General features: G+C 43.6%; 1 protein-coding gene across 1 annotated transcript; it reads left to right on the forward strand.

The window, feature by feature from the left end:
• Nucleotides 1–8,572: 8,572 nt before the first annotated feature.
• On the forward strand, nucleotides 8,573–9,502 carry LOC142257638 (olfactory receptor 6N1-like). Its single transcript, XM_075329775.1, has one exon. It carries the CDS (start codon nucleotides 8,573–8,575, stop codon nucleotides 9,500–9,502), a length of 930 nt encoding a protein of 309 aa, XP_075185890.1.
• Nucleotides 9,503–11,339: the final 1,837 nt, after the last annotated feature.

Consider the following 11,339-nt stretch of genomic DNA (forward strand, 5'->3'; position numbering starts at 1 on the left):
AGCTGGGGTGGCCATCACGAGGTATGGGACCTCATGCCCACTAGTCAGGAACCTGGGAGGTGGGGCTTCAACAAAGGGAAGTTAGGAGCCATCAGACTCACAATAGGAAGTCAGCACCGGACAGTGTCCGTGTGAGGTCGCACTAGGGAAGAGCAGCAAACAACAAACAGTTGGGGCCATGGTCTGGAGCTAGAAGCTCGACATGGGTTCTTACTAAAAGAAGGGAAATCCCAGGGTTTGTGGGCAGTGCAGCAGGCAACCGTGACCCGTTCCACGGGTGGAGGGAGACCACAGAAAGGAAACTAACAGAAGGGACCACCAGTCACGACCTCCACCCATCACAGCAGGGATCGGCCGTTTTCCACGGCTGCATGTGTGAGCAGTGCGTAAAGAGACCTCGAACTGCACCGCTTGTGTTAACCCATTATTACCGGCCTCCACACCACACCAGCGCTATTGGCGTCTGAGAGACTACCACCCCCATCATCCTCCCTGGGGCACAGCTCTTCCTATGGAGAGCTAAACCATCCAAGCTGTGTAGTCATCCGCCCCAGCAGAGAAGTCCCGCAGTAGCAGCTCATATTGGCCGGACACCACAGGTGCCATCACAAACAACCACTACCCCCATCGTCCCCATTCCCAGCCATTTTATTGACACCTTGGGTCACGAAACTGAGCAAGGCCACCTCGGCGTCCCAGGAGAAGCACCGCGGCCCGGTGATGAGTAAATTCCCCGGGGGCACGTCAACTATGATATGGTTGTAACAAAGATTATAAAAAAAAAACTTCCTCATCTAAAGAAAATACTTTATCAACAAAAAAACTTCCTTATCTAAAAAAATACCAACCAACAATTCTTAATGTCTTCTGACGTCTCTAGTTACACAGGGTTTCCAAGTAGCCATAAATCTCCTTAATTTTCCTCTGCAGCAAAATATTTTTTGCATACATTTACATATAGAAAACCTCATATGTATCGTAACATCAAATTTACATTATTGGTTTCCTGCATTAGACCGATGAAAGTTGTGTCTGTTAGGGGTACTTTGCACACTACGACATCGCAGGTGTGATGTCGGTGGGGTCAAATTGAAAGTGACGCACATCTGGCATCGCAGGCGACATCGTAGTGTGTAAAGCCAAGATGATACGATTAATGAGCGCAAAAGCGTCATAATTGTATCATCGGAGCAGCGTCGGCATAATCCATAATTACGCTGACGCGATGGTCCGATGTTGTTCCTTGCTCCAGCAGCAGCACACATCGCTGTGTGTGAAGCCGCAGGAGCAAGGAGTATCTCCTACCGGCGTCACCGCGGCCCTCCGCTCCTATTGGCCGCCTGCCGTGTGACGTCGCAGTGACGCCGTACGACCCGCCCCCTTAATAAGGAGGTGGTTTGCCGGCCAGAGCGACGTCGCAGGGCAGGTGAGTCCATGTGAAGCTGCCGTAGCAATAATGTTCGCTATGGCAGCTATCACAAGGATATCCCAGCTGCGACGGGGCGGGGACTATCGTGCTCGGCATCGCAGCATCGGTGAGCCCGCCTTAGTCTCTTGGTGAGAATTCTAATCCTCAACCTGCCCAAGACTATTTTTGGTTTAGGACAAATAATAGCTGGATTCTACTTTTTCAAAGTATTGTCATAACAGTTGAGGTCAGACAAATGAGAGCTGGAGATGTTGTGCAGCAAAGATAGATGCCTGCTTTCTAGTTAACTAGCAGGTGGGAGTGAGTAGCGCTCTCTATGAAGGTGCACCACTTATAAAGCTCCAACCAAAATTGCAGTTAATGTTTGTGCACATCAGAGAGTGAGGTATTCTTCACTAAAAAAGGTACATAGAAGATTATTCTATAACATGCATTACACTGTTAGTTGAGGGATTAGTTCCTCCAGAGGAGCAAGGAGGAGCACATTAGAATAGTCTAGATGGTTATATCTGATTGTGAGGAGAGCAATATAAAAAAATACAAAAACTGATACACAGTAACTGTGTTGAGTAAGCTGCAATATTTTGCATATTTCCAGACACACTGCTATAGGCTATTGATGCCAAAGAGATGTGAATGTTGCTAGCACTGTGGTAGTATTATTCTGAGAACGTTTACCAAAGAATGTTACAGAGTGAATGAAGTGCTGCTGAGGAGATTGCCAGCAAATTGTCATAAGTATAAACTATCGACTTTTAATGAGACAGGGAATCCATCAAGCATGTCACCTCTCTTTGAGTATAGTTATTGAACTGACATCTCTGTAAGTCTGCATCTTTCCACCATTTTTGGAATGGGAAACACTCTTCCACTAAGAACCACTAAATCCTAAATTAATTGAAGGGGAACTTCATTCTTTTACTTGATCAACCCAAACTAAACCAATCCAAAATCCAAAACATGTAGCAATAAATATCATACCCATTCAGGTTATCAAAGTCTTTGGGTGAGCTGAATAGTTTAACCATATCTCATTCTTAACAATAAAAAGTGAGAGCCAGCACTGCTTGAGAATGGCATGCAAAAAATAAAAATTGTAAATTCACAAATTATTCCAACTGTACTATAATGCAAAATGAGATTTTAGTACAAATTCAGAAGATTTAAAGGATAAGGAGGAAGAGATAATTTAACACATTCCATTACATGAGCAATTGTGGCATTTTAGTGTAAACATACTTAAAAAAATGGGTACTATGTCTTTTTATGGACTATGTACCTTGGCAAATTCACAGTAAAACATACCTTACTGCAGTTGTACACAGTCAGTGGCTAATTAATGCTGCTCGCAATTAGGGCAGCATTAATCAATCTGATAACAGGTTTTAACCCCACAGCCTTACATAAAATAAAATAGCAGTAGGAAAGAGTACTTATCTGCAGTTTAAAAATAGCATCAAGAAAAAGGTGAATAGCGCCCCCAGCATCGGAAAATTTCCAGGGTCTCAGCTACTGGGGGTAGCTGAGACCCTGGAGATCACAATTCGGACTGTTTTTTTCCAGTCCCAGGTCATGTGATCACAGTTATAGACCATATAAAGATGTTCATGTTACAGTAAATGACAGCGCCGGTAAAAAAATATTTATCTCCATGATCAAACATGTCAGATGGGAGATTAATTTCCTCCCCAGGCCCCTGGTATGGCCAAAGTGCCCCCCACCCCTTCCCCCTCCCAATGATCTAAAATGGTGGCACGTACTCTGCTTTCGTCCTCCTACACTGATTTCTGTAGCAAGTGACATGTCAGATGCGACAGAAAAGTCCTCCCAAGGTCCAGCCAAGTCACCCCGTCACCCACTGTCACCCACCGGACTCTCTCGTTACCCTCTGCAGTGATGATGCTCGCTATCCCTCCTCCTTCTCAACAGATGCCGGCTGCATGTGCAGAGTGGCTGTAAGCAGGCCTTGCAAGCAGTGACACTGAGCTTACTGTAGCTCACACTGATATGCTGTGGACCCGGGAAGATTGGCTACAATATTCTCAGGTAACTGCATCCACACTTTTCACATGGAGTGCCTGCACTTCCAGAAAATGGGGGAGACACATTCCCTGAGCGTGTCCCCCATATTCCAAAATGGGTTATTAAGGATCAGATTTTTTTTTTCTTTTCAATAAATTGGTGAAAGAGAGAATGTGTTGAGGTGCATTTTTTCAAATAATTTTTTTTTGTCTTTATTTTTTTATTACTGACAGTAATGTCAGGTATCTGATAGATGCCGCGACATTACTAACTGCTGGGCTTGATGCCAGGTGACATTACAGATAGTATCAACCCCATATATTACCCTGTTTTCCACCACACCAGGGCACGGGATGAGCTAGGGTGAAGAGCCAGGATTGTTGCATCTAATGGATGCACGACTTCTGGGGCAGCTGCGGCCTGCTATTTTTAGGCTGGGAAGGGCCAAATAACCATGGCTCTTCCCACTCTGAAAACACCAGACCACAGCTGTCCGCTTTACCTTGGCTAGTGATCCAATTTGTGAGGAACCCCACTTTTTTTTTAAATTGTTTATTTATAAATTAAAAAAAACAGCCAGGGATGCCGTCCATTTTGGATTACCAGCCAAGGTGAAGCTGCCAGCTGTGGACTGCGGGCTGCAGCCGTCTGCTTTACCCTAGCTGACTTTCAAAAATGGGGGGACCCCACATCATTTTTTAAATTATTTATTTATTTTTTTGGCTAAATACAAGACTTAACACCCTTTAGTGCTACATGAAAGTCACTAAAGGATGCCAGTTCAGAATATGCAGGGGGGTGGGACATTATATAAGTGTTTGACATCCATCCATCCTAGCATTTTAGGCTATGTGCCCACGATTAGGGTTTGCAGCATTTTGGATGCAAAGTGTTTTTGCTGCATCTAAAAAGCTGCATTGGGCAGTATACGTGCAGTGGAAGGATTTTTGAACTCTCTTGCACACTGTCCTTCTTTTCACTCAAGCATAAACTGACTTGTGGCGCGGTTTCCTGAGCCTCAGCATGTCAATTTATGCTGCGGCTCACTCACGAGAGTGTTCTTCACAGGGAAAATAGAGCTAAAGTCTGCAGCAGCATGAACCCGGATTGCCGGCAGAAGCAGCTGCATTCTCCTGTGGACAGCACTTACATGTCCGTAGGAGGGCTGACACTATGTACTAGATGCCATGTCAACGGATTGTGGGCATATAGCCTAAAAGTGAGAAATTTGGTGCTACAGCAACATTTTTATGAAGTACCTCGGAATTCAAAATGCACACTATATGCCTGAAGAAAATCATTGAGGGGTCTAGTCTCCAAAATGGGGTCATTTGTGGGGGTTTCTGCTGTATAGGCACCTGTTACGAACCGACGCCGCCATAGCCGCAAGCAGTCTGCTGCGGTTCCTGTTGCGCCCAGGCGCCGGCTGCCGTTCCTGGCCGTGCCTCGGGTTGTCGAGTTGGCTGTTCCTATCACCACATCTAAGTGTGGAGAGGCGGCTAGTGCGCATGCGTGCGCCGATTTACCCCAGCCAGAGTCTAAGCCCGGTGTTTTGCCTAGTGAGCATGCTCAGCCTGTTTGTGTTATGTCTGAGACTAAGTCCTCAGTTCAGGCTACTGAGCATGCTCCCACAATTAACCCTAACAGCCTCTTTGCACAGGTACTTGGACTTCGTGCTGTGTCTAAGTTCTGGGATGTGCCTACTGAGCATGCTCAAACTGATAGTCTGCTTTCTGAGCCTGTTGCTCAGGCACTTAGTGCATCAGAGGCTAGGTCCGGTAAGGACCTCACTGAGCATTTCCGTGAGGTGGCAGGCCCTGATAGGGCAGAGGGTGTCAGGTGTCCTGATGACGTGGCAACTCCGGACTGGCTCGCAGAGGCCCGTCCCTATGATCTGGCACCTCACCATTGGTCGTCAGATGATGACTGGTGAAGTGTTTGGGGCATGGCTGCCATGAGGTCATCAATGACGTGGCGGTTCCGGATAGGTCGCATGTGACGTCACTGATGACATGGCACTCTGCTATTGGACCTTGGTGGTTCCACCCTGGGTTTGGGGCGGACCCAGGTTATAAAAGGGGCTAGAGACAACATGGAGGTGCGCAGTCTTCATTTAGAGTTCTTGGTGGCATAAGCCTTGTTGGAAGCGGTAGGTAGGGCTAGGCGAACGGTGCTTTTCACGCCAAGCTTCGTGGCTCAACACATGAGGGTCAGGCGCCGTGCTTCCTTGCTACCGTTCCTGTTGTGCTAGAGCAGTCCAGTGGCGTTAACTGGGCTGCGGCTGCTGCGTCACCTTTTCAGTTGTGCCTCCTACGCACACGGACAGAATACCTGTTGCGTCACCTGTCCGAGAGTGCCCTCTACGCACACAGACAGTGTACCTGCTGCGCCACCTGTCCGTTTGTGCCCTCTACGCGCACGGACAGCGCACCCCAGAACCCCTGTGAAGTTAACAGGGTGTTCCTGGATTGGGTGTGTGAACCCTATTATCATCCTCGGCTTCCCAGTCAAATGCTACTGGTGTGACTACCTGGTCTGACGTGTCCTTTACACACGTGGCCAGTCGAGTGGTGGCCAGAAACACTAATCGGAGGACCGCTCGGCCTGACATGTCTTACACACGTGGCCGACAGGACGCTGTCGCAGCGGTCTTCTCGGTCAACGCTAACTGGTTACCATCCGGCCTGACGTGTTGTTACACACGTGGTCGGAGTAGCGTCTGCTCCACCGAAACGCTAACTGGGTTGTCGTCCGGTCTGACGTGTCCCTACACACGTGACCGGTTCCTTGAGTTATCTCAGAGCCATCCAGCTCTATAGTCTCCGCTTAACCCACAAGCGTGGGGACCCTTGACGTTTGGGTTACGAGCTTATATATTATGGCCAAAATATGACCAATACCTCACATTTATTATCAATTTTATCATTTATTATCGCACAGTTTTGCAGGATGCAGCCGGTCTTCTGGGATGTCGGTCCACTGTGCCAGTGCACTTAGGTGCTGGGCAGCCCGCATGATCTAATAGAAGGGCGTGATCAATAGGCTTTGCCTGGACACTGTGCATTGCACGAGTCTGTGTGACTGACGCCCTATATTAGATCTTTGTGTGCAGTTATTTTGCCAGCAACCTCCCCCTCCTGTGGTAATAGGCTGGGGGTGGTTGTTTTAAAGGCATTCTGCACCTGTGATCTTTTAACCTTTATCATGGGGGGACCGTATGCATCTTGCATGTGCTTTTACTACTATCTGACCAGTTTATGGTTTGGCTTTATTTTTGGTGAGTTTTTTCTATGAAAAAAAACAAAAAAAAAACTAACCCACAGGGTGCCAGCAGCTCCATTACCATCTGGAGCACGGTGGGCCCCGACTGGCGATTGGGATATATACCCCTGGTACTAATCTGCTGGTCCCCCCGTAACAGCACCCTAGAGCAAACGCGACATGATACCCGCAATTTATTTAAACTTTTCCAAAATTCAAATGGTGCTCCTTCTGTTCAGAGTCCTATCGTTTGTCCAAACAGAGGTTTTTGACAGCATGGGGGTATCTCTGTGCTCATAAGAAATTAGATAACAAACTGTGGGGTCCACTTTTTGGTGTCTGCTTTTGAAAAAGTGAGAAATGTTGTGCTAAAACAACATTTTGTTGAAAAAAAATGAAAAATTTCAATATGACGACATAAAGTTATCAAATTCTGTGAAGTACCTGTGGGTTGAAAATGCTCACTTTACCACTGGATAAATATCATGAGGGGTCTAGTTTCCAAAATAAAGTAATTTGTGGGGATTTCTGCTTTATAGGTACACTAGGGGCCCTGCAAATGCAACATGATCCCGCAATTTATTTAAAGTTTTCCAAATTCAAATGCTGCTCCTTCCGTTCTGAGCCCTGCCATGCGCCCAAACAGTTGATGTCCACCACATATATGATATCTTCATACTCAGGAGAAATTGAAAAATAAATTTTATGGTGCATTTTTTCCTGTTACCATTGTAAAAAATAGCTACTTGGTTGAAGTAACAATTTTATGGTAAAAATCTTTTTTTTTTTCACGGCTGGCTTAACGTTATAAAATTCTGTGAAGCCCCTTGGGATTCAAAGTTCTCACCAAACATCTAGATAAATTTCTTGAGGGGCCTAGTTTCCCAAATGGGGTCACTTGTGAGGAGTTTCTGCTGTTTAGGTCCCTTAGGGGCTCTGCAAATGCGACATGGTCCCGCAATCTATTACAGATAAATTTGTGTTCCAAAATTCAAATATTGCTCTTTCTGTTCCGGGAACTTTTATTTTTCCAAACAAAGGTTTGTGACCACACATGGGGTATCAGTGCACTCAGAAGAAACTGGGTAACAAATGTTAGGTTCCATTTTGCTGTGTTATTTCTTCTAAAAGTGAATAAATTGGGTCTAGAGCAACAATTTTAGGTAAAATTATATATTTTTTTCCATTCCATATCACTTTAGATCCTGTGAAGCACCTGAAGGGTTAATAAACTTTTTGAATGTGGTTTTGAGTACTTTGAGGGGTGCTGTTTTTAGAATGATTTCATTTTGAGTATTTTCTGTCACCTAGGCCTCTCAAAGTCACTTCAAATGTGATGTGGTCCCTAAAAAACATTGTAAATTTTGTTGAAAAAATGGGAAATTGCTGATGAACCTTGAACCCTTCTAACTTTCTAACCACAAAAAATGTTGTTTCAAAAATTGCATTGATGTAAAGTAGACAAGTGGGAAATGTTATTTATCAACTATTTTGGGTGACATCACTCTCTGGGTTAAGTGCATAAAAATCAAAAGTTTGATTTTTTTCGTTAAATTTTTGATTTTTTTATGAATAAAAGTAAAGAAAATCATCCTAAATTAATAACTATCCTGAACTACAATATGTCATGAAAAAAACCCAATATCAGAATCACCAGGATCTGCTAAAGAGTTCCAGAGTTATAACCTGTGAAAATGACACTGGTCAGAATTGCAAAAAAATGGCCTGGTTACCCGGTACAAAATTGGCTTCATCCTTAAGGGGTTAAGATACTGTAGATACTTTGCATTATTTACCTAACTATTTTTCTTATTTTTATAGGAATTTGTACTTTACGAACTCCATGACTTCAATAAGACGATGGTAACGGAATTCATACTTCTGGCCTTTGCCGATTTACACCATCTACAAATTTTGCTTTTTGTATTTGTCCTTTTGCCATTTATAATCTGCGTTGTGGGGAACAGTGTCATCCTTGTCTTAGTAAGATATGAGCGTAGACTTCATACACCAATGTACTTTTTTATTGCCACCTTTGCTCTTCTGGAAATATTATTTGTATCTGTCATCATTCCTAAACTTCTAGTTAATTTAATAGAAGGAAACAGGAAAATATCATTCATTGGATGCTTTGCCCAATTTTATACATTTGATTCTTTGGGAGTAGCAGAATGTTATCTTCTAGTAGTCATGGCTTTTGATCGGGACTTAGCCATTAACAAACCCCTGCACTGTTCCAGGATAATGAGCAATTCTTTATGTGTTGAACTTTCAGTTGCCCCATGGATTATCGGACTCATCATCACTGCCATACCTACAATAGCTACAGCGGAGCTAGATTTTTGTGGACCCAATGAAATCAACCATTACTTCTGTGATTTTGCTCCAATACAAAATCTAGCATGTTCTGATCCCACGGTCAGCAATTTGGTCACAAGTGTAGCAGCTGCAATGGGAAGCACTGTTCCATTCATGATCATTATAGGATTTTATATCCACATCATTGCCCTTATCTCAAAAATTCAAAGCACAAGAGGCAAGCAGAAAGCCTTCTCCACCTGTTCATCCCACCTCACGGTAGCCTTCTTGTTCTATGGCTCAACCACTATTGTGTATGTTAAACCCAAAGGCAGTCAAAATGACAGGTTCCTTGCTCTCATATACACTGTCATTGTCCCATTCTTAAATCCATTTATTTATACTTTAAAGAACAAAGATGTCAAAACAGCTCTAAAAAATTGGAAACTTTTGAGATGTCTTGGTCAGATTAGGACTAGGACCTTCACCTAGATCTTTTTTGATAAAATTAAATAAAGGAACAAAGAGGAAAGGGCAAACAAATCTCAGCAGTACAAAAAGTTGAAATTTGACCAGTGCCAATGGGGTAATAGCACAACCCATAGTTATTTTTTTAAGAAAAATAAAAACAAGTAGAGACTCAAATACAACATGTCACTTCAAAAACTTAGATTCCTCAGTTTATGAGATTTAATGATACACCCCTGATCTACTAATCTAACATGCTTGAAGATTAAAGCACCGATGACGCATACCTTTCAGATAGGGTCCATGTAGTGGAAGGGCAGAACATCTAACTTAAGCTTTATCACATTGTAAACCTTTCTATCAGCTCTCCTCCTTCCCTAGAAGTGTCAGCTCTGCCGTAATGCCAACACCTCTCCTCTGCCAGTTTGGAGCAGAAAACTCAAATGTGTCAGCAGCCACCCTTATGTCTGGTATTGTCAAGTGTTGCTTTGAGAACAAGGGACATAAGTGGACTCATCTTCCAACATAAAGTGAGGGAGAGGGGCAATACAGCAGACTTTGTTCCAGAGGATTCCTGAAATGCAGCATACCCCACACTGTGTATTACCAAGGCAAACATCCTCCTCCTCTGATGACATCAACTCCTTGGCTTCGCGTCTGCCTTACACCTTTTGTCTTGTAAATTTGCCCTGACCCAGTGTGTTACTACCACCATGCCTTTCAGAGCCAACAACGCAGTTAAGCATTTCACGCGTGCCCTCCATATCTTCTAAACAAGTGTCATCTGAGTACAAAGCTGACTGCTCAATATTATCCTTAGTCCATTTAGTGCTGTATGTTAGTGGACTAAGGTTCAGAATAGTACAGGTGTTTTTGATGGTTTGGAATTCAGCAAATTACAATTTTGAGTGTTTTAGTGGCAGCAGAGGCAGTGATCTGGGCAAAATATTGATCCAAGCTGACAGTGTTACCATCAGAGGTAACATTATCCCGATGTGACAAATTCTCCATTACACCCTTTGCTACCTCCAGAATAATACATTTTCCAAAGGCAAAGGAGGCCAATTGTGCATACTTTGGTACTGTCAATGCCCAAATGGCTGCTGCCAGCAGTGGTGGCTGTGCTTCTGCTACCAGTAACCACAATTTTTGTCACAGTGTTTTTTTCCTTCATGTCCATTGTCATGCCTTTTCTACAATGTTTATTGTCAGTGACACTTTTTTGTTTACTGTAGCTTTTGGTCATAAAGTTTAATGGTTATAAAACATTAGGGTGCAAGAGAAGATCAAAGAAGTTAATAAAACAACCAGCATTTTCATACAATTGGTGCGGCATCAGGGTTCACCCTAGTAAGTAGAACGTAATATAGGTGAGTTACTCTCGCACACATTTGTGCCATGATGGCTTACTTGCTGTGTATGCACAGGCAGGCAGTCCGTATCAATTTGTGATATAATCACAGATACAGTACAGACCAAACGTTTGGACACACCTTCTCATTCAAAGAGTTTTCTTTATTTACATGACTCTAAAAAATTGTAGATTCACATTGAAGGCATCAAAACTATGAATTAACACATGTGGAGTGAAATACTTAACAAAAAAGTGTGAAACAACTGAAAATTTGTCTTATATTCTAGGTTCTTCAAAGTAGCCACCTTTTGATTTGATTGCTGCTTTGCACACTCTTGGCATTCTCTTGATGAGCTTCAAGAGGTAGTCACCGGAAATGGTTCTCACTTCATAGGTGTGCCCTGTCAGGTTTAATAAGTGTGATTTCTTACCTTGTATATTGGGTTGGGACCATCAGTTGTGTTGTGCAGAAGTCTGGTGGATACACAGCTGATAGTGCTACTGAAT

The sequence above is a fragment of the Anomaloglossus baeobatrachus genome, chromosome 12 (assembly GCF_048569485.1).
Source record: "Anomaloglossus baeobatrachus isolate aAnoBae1 chromosome 12, aAnoBae1.hap1, whole genome shotgun sequence".
Taxonomy (NCBI): Eukaryota; Metazoa; Chordata; class Amphibia; order Anura; family Aromobatidae; genus Anomaloglossus; species Anomaloglossus baeobatrachus.